The sequence below is a fragment of the Perca fluviatilis genome, chromosome 11 (genome assembly GCF_010015445.1).
Source record: "Perca fluviatilis chromosome 11, GENO_Pfluv_1.0, whole genome shotgun sequence".
Classification (NCBI taxonomy): Eukaryota; Metazoa; Chordata; class Actinopteri; order Perciformes; family Percidae; genus Perca; species Perca fluviatilis.
The window spans coordinates 12,616,617-12,634,208 of record NC_053122.1 but is presented as its reverse complement, the minus strand read 5'-3'; the positions used below and the strand labels follow the sequence as shown (position 1 = coordinate 12,634,208).

The following is a 17,592-nucleotide window of genomic DNA, read 5'->3' as shown; positions in this document are numbered from 1 at the left end:
GTAACGGGAGAGTACGGTGCTAAATTGTAAAAGCTCTGCAGACGTAGAGCAAAGCAATAAAACAACACTCACCTCCGATTTCAGAGGTTTCAGTAGCATTAGCAGCACGTTTGATCTTCTTCTGTAATGTATTCACCTCCCTGGTCAGTGCAATGATTTTCAGGACTAGAGAAAAACATTAGTATTAGATTAAACAGAAACTCATTGCCATATAATAAGAAATGTAAAGTGACATGTGCAGCAACACATTAACAAAATAAGATGGTTTAACCCCAAGTCAGGTAAACTTACTCAGAAATGTATCACTATCAAATGTCTCCAGAAGCTGCTTCATTTTGTTGAGGAGCTGGGTTTGATAAGCTGTCCAGGAATTAAATACACAGTTTAACATTGGTTTATGTCGTTCCATGTGTATCACCTGAACATGTGTCATGTATGTCGAGTATGATTTACAATCAAACACTTACAGCCAGTAATAGCTGAGGCTGTCGCACTGCATGTGGCAAGCTGTAGGTTCAGCTGTCTCACTTCCCTCCTTAACCCAAAGGCTTCATTATCTGTCAGAAAGAGTGCAGGTAAAGTCAGAGCAACAGTCCTAACTAGTGATGTACCTCAGGTTGTAAAAAAAAAGTTGAATACTCACCAAGGTGGCTGTTGCGGAGATTTGTCTGCTGAAGCTGAATGTTAAGCTGTTCCAGCTGTTCCCTCATATCTGACACGGCATGTTAACATTTTAGGAAGATAAAAGAAAGAGTAGGTCACAATTTGTTTATAAAGTGTTACGCTATGTCCTCTACATCAGCCTAAGCAATTGTGTGCATTCGAAATGGGAGACTTGACTTTTCGTATAAAGAACCACTCACCAGTACAAGTTTTGATGGTTATTGACTACGAGAGAACAAAAAATATTGGATTAGTTGACATAAATATAAAAAGTAGATGTAAAAAACATTCTTGAATATTTTTATGAGATAAAAGTTTTAAAAACATACCGTTATATTTATATTCTTGGGATCAATTCCTTCTGGTAGGGTTATCTGAAGAGAACACAGCAGAACATAGAGAATTCTAAGGATGGCCCAAATTGCGGCATTAAATGTGTTTTTATCTCACTTGATGAGTCACAGTTTTGGGGACTCACTGGGATCTGCGAGATGTGGTCTGTCTCTGGATTTTTTATATCATCATTTGAATCATACACACCCCGACAGACTGAAAAAACAGAGACAATTCAGCATTAACAATTTAAGTTTAAAATGTTTACATGTTATTCAGTGCTTACGGAGTACTACGGATGGATTACTGTTCCTTACCTTACTTTGTATGTTTACAATCTATCTATAATTTTGTCATCCTGATTGTCTATAACGTAATTTTATTATTTTGGCCTATTCTGTACACATGATCTGTCCATCCTGAGAGAAAAAATGGCAACTGAGGAGGGGCCTCAGTTGCTCTTCCTGAGGTGTCTTCCATTATTTTAGGGGGAGTTTTAGTTTCTTTCTAAAGGACAGAGGGTGTTGTATTCTGTACAGATTGTAAAGCACCTTGACGCAAATTTGTGATATTGGGCTAAATAATTAAAAATCAACTTGACTTACCATATCTGTTGTCAGAAGCTTGAAAGACACATGAGAGAAGGAAGGGAATCCAAATGAAGAGAGAGCCCCCAGCCATTGTACTGTTTGTCTTAAAACTCTCCTCATCTACCTAATGCTTTTTATACACCTCTGAATGATCAATATCAGGGGGTGGAGGGGGCATCCCAAAAAAGAAGGCACAAATCAATGACCACCTTGTACAAAAACTTAAAAGCTATGATTTAAAAATAGTTGGCACACATTTCCAATTATATATATAATACACAATAAAGCTAATTACAAAATGTATGAGAACATAAAAAAAACAAGAATGTTAAAAACACAACTTGGTTTACAGACTTTGAACTGTGAACTGTGAACCAAGTCAATAAAGAAGAGGTTTCATTGGATAGACCTACAGTATTGCAGAAGTGCAAATATTGTGGTAACGCACAATAATAGGTCAGAGTCCCAGTAGGCCAACATTTAGAAATCAGGTAGAAACCATGCAAGGCATTTTTTCATGTATATTTACAATGTGTAGAAAATAATGCTTTGTTTGTGTGCCATGATACCATTCAGTCAATGCAGCAAAGGTCTTCAGAGATTTTGCTTCATCAGTATTCAGTATTTCCTGTGCATGTTTCCCGTAAACTGAATGTGTTGGTAATTATTAACTAAATGTCTTTTTCAATAGGATGCCAGCAACCAGTTAATAATCCACTATCAGGTGATAAATTATATGTTTAACAAGTTGTCCCTGTTGCTGATTTTGTTTTCTGGGTAATGACCACAAACCCTAACATTAACACAATCCTAACATTTTCAACCTAAATTCTACTTGACATGCAAGTATCTGGACTGTGGAACTATACACACATCACAATGCACAATGATTCCAAGTCACAAATCATTCCACTACTCGCTGACATGTTGGGTGAGGACATTTTGAATGCAGAAAATTTAAACTGAAAAAACATTTCTTGGATTAGATCTTGAGCAGTAGTCAATAAGGCCAATCTGTCTAAAATGTAAAACAAAAAGTACAATATAAATTAAAGTGCTTATATTATGCTCATTTTCAGGTTCATAATTGTATTTAGAGGTTGTACCAGAATAGGTTTATGTGGTTGCATTTTCAAAAAACACCATATTTTTGTTGTACTGCACATTGCTGCAGCTCCTCTTTTCACCCTGTGTGTTGAGCTCTCTGTTTTAGCTACAGAGTGAGGCATCGCACTTTTGTTCCATCTTTGTTGGGAGTCGCACATGCACAGTAGCTAGGTAAGGACTACTACCCGATCAGAAGCAGAGTATGAGGGTGTGCCATGCTAGCAGCTAGGCGAGCATTATAACGTGTGTTACAAAGTAACGCACGTTTGTCACGGAAGTAAAGGCTGGACTACAATAGAGCTGTTTGGAGAAGTTTGTGAACAGTGTTTTCTGTTGGAGGTAGTAAGTGCCTTTGGGGTAGACTTTGGGCTTTTTCTCTTTGTAAACCTATAACGTGCACAAAAAAGATATATAACACAATATAGGAAAGGGAAAAAGCCAAAAAGCATAATATGAGCACTCTAAAATGTCCCATATTGTAAAATGTTTGATTTCAATGTCTTTTTTGATTATAAAGAAGTTCAAGGTGTTATATAAATACTGTGACAGTCAAATTATCAAAAATCAAAATGCTCAATCCACAGATAAATGCACAAGGCTACAGGTCAGATTCAAACCCAGGCTGCCAAGGACATAGCCTACATAGGGAGCACACTCTACTGGGTGAGCTAGAAGTCTCCACTGCTTCATCTAGCCTTGATAGCCTTGTATCTGTCACATTGCTCACCAGTTGTTTCAGCCAAGTTTGTTTTTTAGATTTGAACATACTATTATGTACAGTCACATAATTTGATTATTTTGTTCATCTTTTTATTTCCAGGACAGAGTGTAAGTGATTACACTACCCTAAAATTCCTCCTGACGCAGGTCCTATATCTCTCCTGATAGCTGCTGTGCCTTCATTCCTTCGCCTGCCACGCTTGGTGCTCAGCCATGGCTAAAAGCCGGTTCTAAACATTGCCTAAATGCATACTGAAGTGGTAGAACTGTAAAGCAATTAAGAAATATGTAAATGCTTGTGAATTTATTTATTTTTTGCATTTGAGAGAGTTTGTCACAAAGATCACAACAAGTATTCAAACTGTGACTATATCTTTATACGGAAAAAAAGAATATCTCTAAAAACAACTTTTGAAAATATAATGCAGTGGAATAATACTCACTAGGACTTCCATTCCACTTAAAATTTTAAGTCAAAAATCCTAAACTTCTCGAAAAAGAAAAAGCCCCTACACATGCACATAAGCGTTTCCAGTTATTGATCAGGCCTCTGCTTAGATTGGCACTGGGTGAGGCTATGCTGGGAAATATGAGGTCACCAGAGTTAAAAGATAAGGGGCCACCATAGGAAAAGACTGACAAGAAAGTAATCTTTAACACAACAAACGTACCTTATAGTATTATGCAGAAATGTTGACCATGATGCAGAATATTGTATGCTATCATGATTTAATAGCATTATAATATATTTGCTTAGTTTGACGTGAAATTCCTTTGCTGAGAATGATTGACTAAATATGTTCTACTCAAGTCATTATTTGTGACGTGATGCCAGTTACTACAAGTTTAGCTGAGTAACTATTTATTTGTGTGGTGCTCCATTAGTTTTCAACTAGCAGGGGATAGAAGAATGTATATGTTCAATAATTTGTTTCTATTTCTAACTTGTTTTATGTGGCTGTGGCATGTCAAACTGTACTAATCACTATACTGTATTATAGTCCGGATATGTGCAAATTTAAGGTGAAATGTTCAATGAATGAATTTGGTACACTTGTACAGCTTGGGGTGCCAAACATTTTCAGAAAGAGAGCCATTGCAAAAACGCCTCGTGGTGGCTGAATTTTACTTGCCGCCATAAGCGATAAGCGAATTATTTGTTTTGTGTCATGGTTGTGGTTTTCTGTTATAGTTTTTCCTGTTTTATTGTGTTAATTTATTCCCTGTTTCCTTGTTGTTTACTGTCTCTTGTGTTCTCTGTTGCGTTTTACCGTTTTCATCCTTGTGTATGTTTTATGCTTCCGTTTCCTGTTTTATTTTGTAGTCTGTTTCTCCCATGTCTTGTGTGTGTGTGTGTGTGTGTGTGTGTGTGTGTGTGTGTGTGTGTGTGTGTGTGTGTGTGTGTGTGTGTGTGTGTGTGTGTGTGTGTGTGTCGTCTCAGTGTTCCTGTTTATTTTTCTGCCTGGTCTTTTGGTTCCTCAACGGTTTTTGGTACGATTTTTGCCTGCTTCCTTCAGGACTCTTTTTGTTGTATCCCTTTTTATTTATTAAATCCTCAAGCTCACCACTGCTCTGTTGTCTCTGCATTTTTGGGTCCGTCATTTCCCTAAACCTAACATTTTGCATCATATCTCCTGAACCAAACATGGCAACACAGAATAGGTTATATTTACCCCCATGTTTTTATGGTCCAGGATTGCAACGATACCAAATACAACATCATAAACTGTTCAGGTAAAACGTTAATTGTGCATTTAGTGACACTGAAGAAGGAAATCGCAGAATTTGAGAACCTAGGCAAGACTTTGGATTATAATGTCTGTTGCATGCATGCAACAGTTTTTAATACGTAATCCTTTTGTTCATTAACCCTGATGATACAGTGACTATAAAGAATAGAACAGTATAGCGAAAGAGCACAATTAAATCCCGCCGACAACGGAGGGGAAAACAATTCATCACTCTTCATTGACTTTGTAATGTGTAAAGGTTCCAATTCGGTCAGTTCCGTCTGCTGGCAAATAACAGAAAAATGCCTAAAAGATGCTATGTGGTGGGAATCACTGCAAACAGGGTGAACACCCATAACTAGCAAGCTAGAGAGTGAATGAAAAGAGGGAGCCACGTTAGCGAGAACAACAACTGAAATTCAAGTTTTGAAGAAGATTTAGAACGTGCAACAAGGCAGGCCTGCTTGGTTCTTTCAGGGAATGATTGTAAAGAGTTATAAAGAATATATGTACTGCATTTCCTCTGTAACTGTGACATTTTGGGACCGATTGGTGGGATTGCTGTGGACGAAGTACACACAGCAATACATTGGTAAGAACAAATGAGGTTTAACCATGTATGCTGCTAATTTAAATAGCTCACGTAACTGTATTGTGTGAACACTTGACCTTATGTAATATTGTGGCATTTTCTTTTGCGGAGTGCAAATGTTGTTTATGATGTTGTATTTGGTATCATTGTAATCCTTGACCATCAAAACATAAGGGGAGACATCACCTATTCTGTGTTACCATGTTTGGTTCAAGAGATATGATGCAAAACACATCATTTGGTTATGGCAGAAAGCAAAATGGACATGGCTCCCAAGAGGCATTTTTGTGATGGCTTCCTTTCTGAAAATGTTTGGCACCCCAAACTGTAAAAGTGTACCAAAATTCCATGTTTTTATGAAAATGTGAACATACTTTTCACATATTTTCCGGTCTATTACAAAAAGCACAAGGAACAGGATACAAAGTATGCCTACATTAAAGTTCTGTTACACTTGAAAGGCTTGATTCAAATTATTTAGGAGGACGATTATTTAGTGGCCCCACTTTTAATGTAAACAATTGATGCCAACTAAGACAATAATTCATACACTAACTTAACTCAAAGTGGGAAAAATAACATGGGACAAAATTAGTTAGACATAGGCCTACTATATAGGACAGAAAAAAACTGTGATTACATTACAGATCACAGCAGCAAAGAGAGTGCATGTTCCTTAAGATCACACCACCTGATTATTTTTCAGATTCATATCAGCTATGATTTAGCTGCTCTACTACATGGATGTATTAAGATAACGCTCTACTACCGTTTCTACTGATTCGGGCATTTTAGGAAGACTAAAGAGTCTATGGGAGGACAATAGCGCCATCTTGTGTGAAATGTTGTAAATTAAAACCCTACGTCAATGGTTAAACCAGAGATCACCTCCGACACTTACCAGTAACTAAGATAGCACTGTCTGATGTTTGGCCTTTCATGATGTAAACTGTTGTAAAATACGCCAAAATGGCCTACAACTCAGTCACTGGTGTTCAAAACGTGCTCACGTTGAATTTAGCAGATTTCAAGCGAAGGAGGAAGTTAGGTTAAGTGAATCCTCAGTTCTGTCTATGGTTCGGGTCTACTCTCTGCTTGATCTTGCGTCTTCTCGCGATACTACGCTAGATCTCGTGCCTTGATAGCCTTGATTACTGTCACATTGCTCACACATTGTTTGTAGCTTGAGGCATTGACTACTCAGTACAATAACAATAGAATAAACAGCAGCACAAACCAGTCGTGACGTCTGTAGCGATACGTTTCCTTGTCGGTTTCATCTGAAGAATTATTGTTGGGACTTGACAAACCAAATCCAGCGCTTTCTGTGGAATAAGGTAGGTTATTGATGTTATTTTATGAAAACGAGCGAACTCTATATAGTTTAAAGTTAATTTTACAATCCGATCTAATGTGTTAAATAATGGCAGAGTCACGCCACTGATAAGCATTAATTACAATTTAATCAAATCGTCTGGCTAGCTAAACGAGTCGTCAGTTTCTCCTAGAAGTTGTTAAGCTTTGACTGGATCTTTCACGCAATAAAAGTTTTTTGTTAACTTATCTAAACCAGAAGAAGTTCGTCACAACATCAAATTAGTTGTTCAAACGAGAGAAGAAAAAACGCAATGTTAAATAAATAGGCTGAGTTTATCAATCATAAGAACGAGAACATGTGAGTATAAAGTTTAAAATTGCTGGAGTAAAAAGAGCTCTATGTTTCTCTCTCGTTATATCAGAAACTGAACAGATGTTTCTGATATAGTACCAATACGTCAGAAACCGAACAGATGTTTCTGATAGTACCAATACGTCAGAAACTGAACAGATGTTTCTGATATATCAAATAAATAAATAGAAATACGTCGCCGTAGTCAATAATAATTCAACTTTTATTATGTTGTTACATTTTTGCTATGGCATTTTATAGTGTCTACGTTTTATTATTGATTTGGGCCAAGTTTGAAATTCATAATCCAATTTATCACTGATCATGGTCACTGATATCACTTCTATCAGGTGTCAAACTGCACATTCTTAATGCTGAATCACAGTGACTGGACAAAATGCAATTGGAAAAACATGGCTCCTCTAGATTATAAGTGAACTATGGACAGTGGGGGTTTCCCTGTTGACCTCTGATCATATTTAACTGACAGACCTCTATTAATTGTATGTACATTTGGTTAACATGGTGTATTTACTACTTACTACTTACCGTTTGTGGTGTCGTTTCCTCCCCCAGAAGGAAATGTCCCTGTCAGGCTGGGTGTGTGTAGTAACAGGTGCCTCCAGAGGCATTGGCAAGGGAATAGCTCTCCAGCTGTCTGAGGCAGGAGCCACGGTCTACATCACAGGGCGCCAGGAGAACACTCTGAAACAAACCGCTGCACAGGTGAAATTTTGAGCTTGACTTTTCTTGTAAGGGCTATATCAGACAGCTGTCCGGTAGAGAGGCAAAGGCAATATTACCATTATCTATGTTGACCTATCTTGCTCAGCTAATAAAAATGCACATTCCTCTCTCCAGTCCTTGTCCGGTGGATGGCCTAGAAAAAATGTTGCAGCTGAAATGTTGGTGTTTTCTGCTCTGCTCTGCAACACTACTGCTTGTAGTAGTAGTAGTAGTGTTTTGGTGAGGTTTTGTCTCTATGGTTCACAGCTGATGTGTTTGTACTTAACACAGGTTAAGGAGAGGGGTGGAAACTGTGTGCCCGTTATCTGTGATTCTACAAAAGACAAAGACATTGAAGACCTGTTTGAACAGATCAAACGTGAACAGAATGGCAGGCTGGATATCCTGGTCAACAATGCCTATGCTGGAGTACAGGTAGATATATACCGCACTGTAGGGCTGGGCAATATATCGATATTATATCAACATCGATATATGAGGCTAGATATCATCTTCAATTTTGGATATCGTAATATCGTGATATGACACAATAATTGTCTGTTTCTGGCTGCATTACAGTAAAGTGATGTAATTTTCTGAACTCTCCAGACTTACTAGCTGTTTTATTATTTGCCTTTATCCACTTAGTGATTGTAACCACATTACGGATGATTATTTCTCAAAAATCTCAATGTGTTAAGGTTTTGTGAAAGCACCAATAGTCAACTCTACAATATTGCCGCAATATCGACATCGTCATATTTGGTCAAAAATATCGGGATATTTGATTTTCTCCATATCGCCCAGCTCTACCGCACTGACATGAAACACTACTTGATGTGTCGCTCACTTTACACTTTACAAATTACTTGTGGAACACAACAACACTGTGTGACCTTTTCACCTGAACTCTACATGTGATTGTTATTCCAGGCTATCTTCGAGAACATGGGGACCAAGTTCTGGGAAATGGATCCGTCCATTTGGGATTCCATTAACAACACAGGCCTCAGGTATGCTTTTGTGCTTAGTCATGTCTGATACATCAACTGAGTCATCTAATCGTGTCTAGTGACAGTTTTCCGGTCATCAGCTGTTACTCAATTTCTTTTTGTCTTTTTAGTTTAGAGTTCAGCTTGATTTTTTTTATTTCTTTTTTGGTCATTAGTAGCTCTTTCAGAAATACATAACATAGTGTGGTAAAAAAAAATTATTTAACTGATTTCCATTTTTATCTTTGTGGCAGGGGCCACTATTTCTTCTCAGTTTATGCATCCCGGATGATGGTGGCTCAAGGACGGGGTTTGATAGTCACCATTTCATCTATGGGTGGGCTGCGGTATATTTTCAATGTACCATATGGTGTTGGTAAAGCTGCAGTAAGTTCTCTTTCTCATTAAGTCTTAGATTTATGTACATGTGCTGTGTAATTAGGTCAGTGTAATAAAAACCTGTTTTGTGGATTGTTTCCAGTGTGACAGGCTGGCAGCAGACATGGCTGTTGAGCTGAAAAGTAGAGGAGTGGCTTCTGTCAGTCTGTGGCCGGGAGCGGTACAAACAGAGTTGGTGTCTCAGTTAATACTGGAGAAAAAAACCCCACAGGGTGAAGATTCCAAGGTAGAATATTCTCTTAACAACAAATCCTTATCCCTGGTAGTTACTTAAATTGTTGTTAAATGTCTGGATTTTCTTTTGCTCAGTTTAAAGATGTATTTGCCAATGGAGAAACAACAGAAGTGAGCGGGATGTGCATTGTCAATCTGGCAAAAGGTAGGATTATACTGTATGAGATTGTAATCACCTCACAGTCAGATTAGCCATGTTTGCGTTCATGTATGTTTATTCGCCTTTTTAAGTATCACATTAGGAAAGCTTAATGAAAATGGCAACATTTCATTAAAACTAAAAACCTCAACTGAGCAAAAGCGTTTTACGCTCCATTAGCCTTTTGTAGAAATAAAGTTGATGTGCTAAATGGGATATAGAAACGCCTTTGCCGAATAAGTTCTGACGTAGTAAACGTTAAACTCACAGGACTGGTCAGCTGTTTCCGCTGTTGGCGTCCTCCATGATATTCCCATTACGTGTCTTCATCTCGGGACAGCATGAAACATGGACAATACTCTCCGATATGAAAAAAACGATCACAGCTTGCCCAATTGAACTAAATCCCTGAAGACCACTCCATTTTTCTCTCGTAGATGGCCAAGGGACTCCCTAAAAACTTGGTATTTCACCAGGGGGCGTTTCCCGACATCCTGCGTAACACAGTGTTGTGTGCCTGATGCACATTCTCGTCAGCTCGCATTAGGTCGTCTCGTCACTTTTTGGTTTTATTTTATTGTTGAGAATAATTTACTGCTTCAACCGTTTTTTTTTTGAGTCTTATTTGCAAACTAAACCTAATTTGCTTTGTCGTTCTCCTTTTTTAAAGATAACAATCTGATGTCTCTGACTGGGAAAGTACTCATGACTTGTGACCTGGCAAGGCGCTATGGGATACGAGATGTTGATGGTAAGTTTGTATCCGCAAGTTTTTTTTTTTTTTTTTTTGGATTTGAAAAGAACTATGTAAAGTCACATAATTCTAATATTTTGTTTATCTGTTTATTTCCAGGACGCAGTGTAACTGATTACACTTCCCTAAAATTCCTCCTGACGCAGGTCCCATATCTCTCCTGGCTGTCAGCTGTTGTCCCTTCATTCCTACGCCTGCCACGCTTTGTGCTCAGCCTGGCTAATAGCCGGTTCTAAACATTCTCTATATCCGTACTGAAGTGACAGTATCATACTGTGTTTTCAACTATATGGTCAAAATTCGAGCCAAACCTATAGTTACCATGTCAGTGATCAAATCCATTACAAATGGCTAATGAATGACAAGAAGCCAAACTATTTAGACTGACGATATTTTTGTCAAGGATTGAAGTATTATTGAAAATACATATGCTACGTAATACCTTTTATATTATATGTACATCCATTCCTACTTTGTACTACTTTGTACCTTATATGAAGTTTGAAGTAAACAACATTAAACTTGAAGGATATTTAGGAATTTAACACTAATGTCAGTTGTGGGGGAAGCCACGTGTGAAATGGGATTTTGTTGTTATTTGCTACATGTAATGTTTTTTTCTTAAGCAGTATACAAAAGCATAACTATCCAAGCATGACACATTTAGAAACATAGAAATGCTTGTGTATTTTTTCACTTATTTCAGGATTTGATTGTTATATTCCTTAAAAATACACATATATATACACATAACAATACTATACGCACTACTACTACTACTACAACCAACTGGTTCAATAAAGAAATGTCAACTCATTGCTGCTTTCACTTCATTCCTTTTTGCATAATAACGAATTGATAGCATCTTCAAACTGATCAAAAAAGATTTCTTAAATAAAAACAGTTGAATTCCGTGTAGAAAGATTGATATGTACACCTTCTCTATATGATTCTATTATTTAGCATTAACAATGAATTATAAATGCTCCCTCTGACTCAGATATGTATCACTAAAATCCAGCTGCCCTGCTTTCAGTGACATGACATCGTGTCTGAAACTGACAGGAATTCAACATTTTGCTCAAGGACAGTATCGCTGGAACACTTGATTGTATGCTTCCATCTTGTTTATAATGAAAAATAAAGAACCGGTTGTAAACTAGTTATTGTTAGAACGTGGGTACAACCATACGTCTGAACCTGTCTGGGTCTTAATTTTGGTGAAATTGGGAAATGATTCAGGGGCCTAGCCATGGCTATAGATATACTGGGGTCAAGTACAGGTTTTATTTATTTGGATTTTTCATATTTTATTTCTTATTTTATTTTCTTTAAGTTGCATTCATCAACTTGAAGGTTTAAATGCAGCTTCAAAGTCTCTGTACTTTTAGCAACAAAAAAAAAGAAAATAAATACTGTCTTCTTTAGTTATTTGTTAGTTACTGAGTCTAAAACTAGTATAATCCGCCTATAAAATACCATGATGTGTTTTTATTTTTAACTGTATAATGTAACTTACAGAAATATAGTGTTCTCACTGGTGGCTATGGCCCTGGACTGATGAAGCTCTAAGTTTTTTCATGGGTCTTGGGGAGGCTACAGAGCCCCTGTAATTAAATTAGAAATGATTAAAGTCCTGTTATGTACAGCTCTATAGGACAGTGGGAGTTTGATGAATAAAATGTTTAAATTTAACAAGACGATTCTCGATGGAAATCATGAGGTGGGGGGGCTGATTTGGAGGGGACTGGTGTGAGTGGTTGACGTGAAAATGTTTAGCCTACTGCCACGGATTTATTATACAGGCGCCTCCTCCCTCCAATCCATGGCCTGCTCTCCCAGACTGGCACACCCACCCCGCCGTCACTGTGCGAGAGTCAGTTGGGCCTTCTGGGCTTCCTGGTCCTCAGCTCCGCCTCGCCTCGATCTGGCCGGACGGCGAAAACACTTCTCAGTTAAAGAACAAAAGCAACAACGGATGGACCGAGGAGGACGAAGTAACGGCGACTCAAATTCATACCTGAATCTCGCGGATTGAGGTATCTATGCCCTATACGGCAGGATTTAGCCGACGACTGAACTCTTTACGAAAGACGACAAACTTGGTCGCTTCGCATCTTTGTATCCCGACCGTAATCCGTCGAGGTGCTACATAAATAAGACAAGGGTCAAATCGACAGACGGACGGTATTGTTTCCCTGGTCCCCCTCGAAACTTCGGCCATAAAAAGCGGAGTGGCAGGGGGGAGAACTCTGGGTTTCTTTTGTTGTATTTACGCTCAAACGGACCTCGGGGATAACGGGTTATTCTGGCTTTTACGGTAAGTTTATTTTTGTGTTTCACTGAAGCGTGTCTTACGGCGAAGTGCGCCTGTGCAGTGTGAAGCGTTTTAGTTAGTACGCCATAAAGGGGGGAGACACGGGCTGATATTGTGATTTGCCACCGAGAGGAACTTTTTGGGTTTTTTTTTTTTAGCTTTTTGTTTCACTTAAACAAAGATACAACGTATCAAACTCTCACAGTGCCTTAAAGTATACGTCATTGAATACAGGGAATCTAACCCCCGTGGGTTTCAATGTGTCACGAATGACTAATACAGTGCTTTCATAATTGTTTGCTAACGTTTTTGGTACACTTCAACATTTCTTGCGTGACTCAAACGACCTTAATCGTCGGCCATGCGCAATGTTTTTTTTTGCTGTCCCAACACCTCCTAAATGAAGAGTATTCTACATTAACTTGTAAGACACTGTCCAATAAGTAGTTACAAACGCCTTAATATCATTAGGTTATGACTGCAATGGGACAAAAACGTAAAAAGAAAAACAAAAGTGTTTACGAATTCCTTGTATTTAGCCATCTAACTGACATTTCCATCGTGATGTGTTGACGTGTTGGCTTAACACCTGTTGCTTAAGAAAAAAAGTAGACTACATTTATATTCATTGTGTTTTTCAAACCAGTTTCATACGAAAAATGAATACATGAATTAAGTGTGTAATATTGTTTAAGTGCGTAGACGTGCCTAGACTTGGACTTGAGTGTGACTACTGGTTTTCTCCTTCCACAGGTTTCTGTTGTGGTATCTGCCTTTTGTGAAGAGGCAACACTCATCTTTTGGGACAGAGAACTTGGGAGTGGAACAAAGCCTGACTGGGAAGGGGTGAGAAAGTAGGCTGTGATGGATTTCTCATAGATCCCCATTCCTCACGCACCCACCCTTTGCGACCAATCCCCCCACTCACACAAAACAAAAGTCAGTCACCACACTTTGGGGGGAGGGGAACCCAGTCTGGACATAGTATACGACTAGTTTCACTGGGAGTTCAGAATAAGCAGTGCGAAGTAGGGGGAAGGGGGAAACAGCTGTCAGATAATACACTTTTAGAATGGACGAGAACTGAAAGTTCTTAAAAGATCATAGTCTCGTTTGGCTGTACTCTTCAGAAGTTTTCCTTCTCCGTGCAGTGATCTTATCAGTTGAGACAAGTAAAAAAAACAAAAAAAAACTAAACCAGTGTTTTTTTATTTCTTTTCTAGGTGAACGAGCCTATTTTGAACACCCAGATGGCAACCTACAGTGAACATAACGGCAGAAATGGACTATTTACAGGCATAAAGGGGCCTTTTGGAAAAGTAACAAAGACAGAATGTGAAGGAAAACGTGAAGCTAAACGCTCCTCCAAGGATTTGCGCCACTCTGCCAGCTCAGCTGACAGCAATGCGAGTGGTGTGGCTAGTTTCACCACTAACCACAACTCTGTTGTGTGCCTGCCTCTAGTGTCAGAGGGACTGAAATTGGTGTGGACACAGTCGGATCAAACCCGTGAACTTGACACAATCCCAGAGCTGGTCCAAGCCTTTAACTTATTTCCATACCCATCATCCAGTGAGGTTAGCACCTTGGCCCGGGTATGTGCCTTGCCACTGGACAAAGTGAAGGTGTGGTTTATGGTGCAGAGGATTAAATATGGTATCAGCTGGTCATCCGAGGAGATAGAGGAGACACGGCAAAAGCTGGCAGTGCCGGAGCTTTGTGACGAAAATACTGAAACGAACGAGGAAGCCAAAATAAAGATCAAGAGCAGCAGTTGTGAGGAATTGGTAATTGAAGATACGGATAGCAATGAAGTAGAGGGTGCTCTCTCTAGCGCCCAGAAGAAGAAACCAAAGTGTGAGTCACCAGATTCCTATAAACCAGCCAAACCCACTGCCCCGTGTTTCAGCTCCACCCTCCCACCTCCTCAGGATTCATACTTCTACCGCCCACCAGCGGACACGCCAGCAAGTACAGCAGTGGATGTCTCCCTTGATCTTTCCGAGTCATCAACACAACAGCATCGTCATGGGCGCTACAAAAAATCTAAAGCTCAGCTGGCTGCCCTGCGAAAGAGCTTTCTGAGAGAGAACTGGCCCGCGGAGGCAGAGCTTAGACGTTTGCAGGATGAAACGGGGCTGAGCCGTAACGACATCCGTAAATGGTTCAGTGACAGCCGGTACCAGCTTAGGGTTGGCCGAGGAAGCCTTGCTGCAGCCCAGAACTACTCTCAACCCACTGGAGGAAAACATGACCAACAAATTCAACCCCTCCCACTTATTACACAAAAGACTAGTCTAAACGGGGTGAAGGGCCAGGAGGCAGCCCGTAGCAATGGGATTAGAAATTCACATTTCTTTCAGACCTTTTTGTCAAACAGCCTGGAAGCATTTGGCGAAAGGGTCCTCGAGGCAGAAGGGTTTGATGTTATGGAGGAGCTTTCTGGTGATGGGGACAGTTTGAAAGATGAGGAACATGGTGAAGAGCAACCCCTGCAACTGACAAAGACCTGCAAGATTGAGGCGGATGATCCGCAGGAACCATCGGGTATATTAAAATCCTCTCCATACTCTTCCCCCTCTGGCAGTCCACCACTGACTGCCTCACCTAATAAACCGCTTTTTAACAGCATCAGCACATCAAAGAAGTCAGCTCACCCAGCCAAAGCCAGTCCCTCAGAAACGCCCTGGCGCGTCTCAAAGACTCCCCCATCCACATCAACGTCCCCTGCCCTCACTCCGGCTGGGCGACCAAGAAAGACCAAGGAGCAGTTGGATGTGTTAAAGCAGAACTTCTTACGCTGCCAGTGGCCCAAGAGTGAAGATTACACTGAACTTGTAAAGCTTACAGGTTTACCCCGGGCAGATGTTATTCAGTGGTTTGGGGATACGCGGTATGCCGTTAAAAACGGCCAGCTGCGCTGGGTGAAGGGGGTCCGCGACCAATTCTTGGCAGAACTTGCAGCCCAGCAAAGTAGCAGCGGTTTAACTAACGGAAGTGGTTCTGGGACATCTTCTCGGGCTGGGGGTAGCCGCAAACGAAAATCTCAAGCAAATGCAACAAGTGCAGATTCCCCTGATATCCAGCCACTGGTGACATATTACCTTTCAACAGGCCAGCTACACGAAAAAGACCTTGACTATCTATGCAAGAAATCAAGAATGAGCTACCAGCAAGTGCGAGATTGGTTTGCAGCTCAGGGTGTTGGGGAGACTGAAGAAAAACCTATTGTTGCTGATTAGGACACTGGAAACAGACTTAAGGACATTTCTAAAAGTTGGCACAGTGCTCCACATCCTTTGCACCAACGAGCATAGTTATTACATTGGTTTAAATTGCTTTACTTCAGCAGGTTTGTAACATCCGGTCTTTCCAGTACAAGCCCAAAGTGAGGTTTGTGTTTTTATAAATGATACATTATCTGCTTATCGTAATATATTTTGGACTTGAATAATAATTGTGTTGCTGCAAATGGGACAGTAACCTGTACACTGGTTTGCTATATTTTTTTGAGATTATTTTTGTTTAGATATCACTACATAATTTTTTTTAGCATGCTATTGTAGCAGTATAATTTAAACTGGTTGTGCTTCTGGTACCTGTCTAAAGCAGATAACTGCTCTGGAAAAAATTTTTCCGTTGATGAATATGTTGACTAATCATCACTGTGTGTAATCATTCCTATTCAGCCAATAATTCCTTTGTCGAGAAAAGCACACTGGACATGTACACTTTAAATTGACAACTTGCACTTTGGTTTTAGAGCCTGCTGCCATACTCATTAAATCCAATTATTTCACAAAATATTAGTTACTAACTAAACCGTGTCATTCTTGATCCCTTAACAATGAAACCTGTTATCCTGACCTTTTGAAAACCGCATGGTACATCCAATTCTACTTATGTCTACAGCATATTTCTGAGACACATTCCCCAAATCTCCTGTAGACGTTCTGCTGTAACACTTGATTTACTCTATATATCTAATATATAGATATATATAGATATAGTCATTTGTCACGTTTCTACCAGAAAATGAGAACAATACTAAGAATGCAATCACATACACATCATACAGTCAGAATTGCCCAATTCAATTCTGATATGCACTCATTAATTCAGTCAGTATTTTGTCTTAATAGCTGTAGGGTGTGTCTTAATGGTTTATAATCTAGACAAACTAGATACAATAACGGACGGGGGTCCACTTACTGTATAAGTAGCAAAGGGTTTGAATCCAAAGAAAAAATACCTTTGTTAACTTGGATTATTAATTATAGCACAAACTTTATACGTTCAGGTTATCAGTTCAGAAAAACTCCAATCGAAAATAATTCTTACTAGACTTACAAGGGGTGAAGTGGGCTTTAAGTAGAGTTTAGTTCATTAGAAATGTCTGGATAAAGGTTAGGCGACCATAATGTTGATAAAGCATTGTTTATCACTGCTTTTTTGGCATTCTATTAGTAATCAAAAGTTAATGCAAGTGTCATGCTGTGGGGAAATGTCCACAATGCTTCATGTCTTCCTTTGCAGATGTTTTCCATGTATTTTCTCCTGTTTGAATACTTTCTCATTTGCACAATTGTGTCACTGGAAACCAGTAAAGGATTTGCCTTTCTAATCA

At 39.3% G+C, this 17,592-nt stretch overlaps 3 protein-coding genes across 8 annotated transcripts in view; 2 read left to right on the top strand and 1 right to left on the bottom strand.

The window, feature by feature from the left end:
• si:ch211-14a17.10 (protein lava lamp) overlaps nt 1-1,724 on the bottom strand; it is a 30,714-nt gene extending 28,990 nt beyond the window's left edge. The window contains exons 1-8 of the mRNA XM_039816176.1: nt 1,602-1,724; nt 1,142-1,212; nt 993-1,037; nt 864-888; nt 644-712; nt 468-557; nt 292-360; nt 73-165 (exon numbers count right to left, since the gene is read on the bottom strand). Coding sequence (XP_039672110.1) covers nt 73-165; nt 292-360; nt 468-557; nt 644-712; nt 864-888; nt 993-1,037; nt 1,142-1,212; nt 1,602-1,677 — 538 coding nt within the window. The 5' untranslated portion in view covers nt 1,678-1,724. The remainder of the gene's footprint in view (nt 1-72; nt 166-291; nt 361-467; nt 558-643; nt 713-863; nt 889-992; nt 1,038-1,141; nt 1,213-1,601) is intronic.
• A 5,152-nt stretch (nt 1,725-6,876) lies between these two features.
• Nucleotides 6,877-11,464, top strand: dhrs1 (dehydrogenase/reductase (SDR family) member 1). Its single transcript, XM_039816950.1, has 9 exons — nt 6,877-7,072; nt 7,981-8,130; nt 8,422-8,565; nt 9,064-9,143; nt 9,377-9,509; nt 9,604-9,747; nt 9,831-9,900; nt 10,565-10,645; nt 10,748-11,464. Exons 2-9 carry the CDS (start codon nt 7,987-7,989, stop codon nt 10,882-10,884), a joined length of 933 nt encoding a protein of 310 aa, XP_039672884.1. The 5' UTR covers nt 6,877-7,072; nt 7,981-7,986; the 3' UTR covers nt 10,885-11,464.
• A 1,035-nt stretch (nt 11,465-12,499) lies between these two features.
• On the top strand, nt 12,500-17,589 carry homeza (homeobox and leucine zipper encoding a). 6 transcript variants are annotated; one of them, XM_039816231.1, is made up of 3 exons: nt 12,500-12,687; nt 13,719-13,819; nt 14,189-17,589. In XM_039816231.1, the coding sequence occupies exon 3, from the start codon at nt 14,216-14,218 to the stop codon at nt 16,205-16,207; it is 1,992 nt and encodes a 663-aa protein (XP_039672165.1). In that variant the 5' UTR covers nt 12,500-12,687; nt 13,719-13,819; nt 14,189-14,215; the 3' UTR covers nt 16,208-17,589. The 6 variants fall into 6 exon arrangements, with proteins under 6 accessions (XP_039672165.1, XP_039672161.1, XP_039672162.1 ...); XM_039816227.1 differs by having other exon boundaries at nt 12,500-12,968; XM_039816228.1 differs by having other exon boundaries at nt 12,500-12,968; nt 13,719-13,904.
• Nucleotides 17,590-17,592: the final 3 nt, after the last annotated feature.

Bases quoted from the DNA above. Each gene is read 5' to 3' on its own strand.
- dhrs1 (XM_039816950.1), top strand. From the start codon at position 7,987: ATGTCCCTGTCAGGCTGGGTGTGTGTAGTAACAGGTGCCTCCAGAGGC. The intron at 8,131-8,421 runs GTGAAATTTTGA...TACTTAACACAG, and splicing joins TGAAACAAACCGCTGCACAG to GTTAAGGAGAGGGGTGGAAA. The intron at 9,510-9,603 runs GTAAGTTCTCTT...GATTGTTTCCAG, and splicing joins ATGGTGTTGGTAAAGCTGCA to TGTGACAGGCTGGCAGCAGA.
- homeza (XM_039816231.1), top strand. From the start codon at position 14,216: ATGGCAACCTACAGTGAACATAACGGCAGAAATGGACTATTTACAGGC.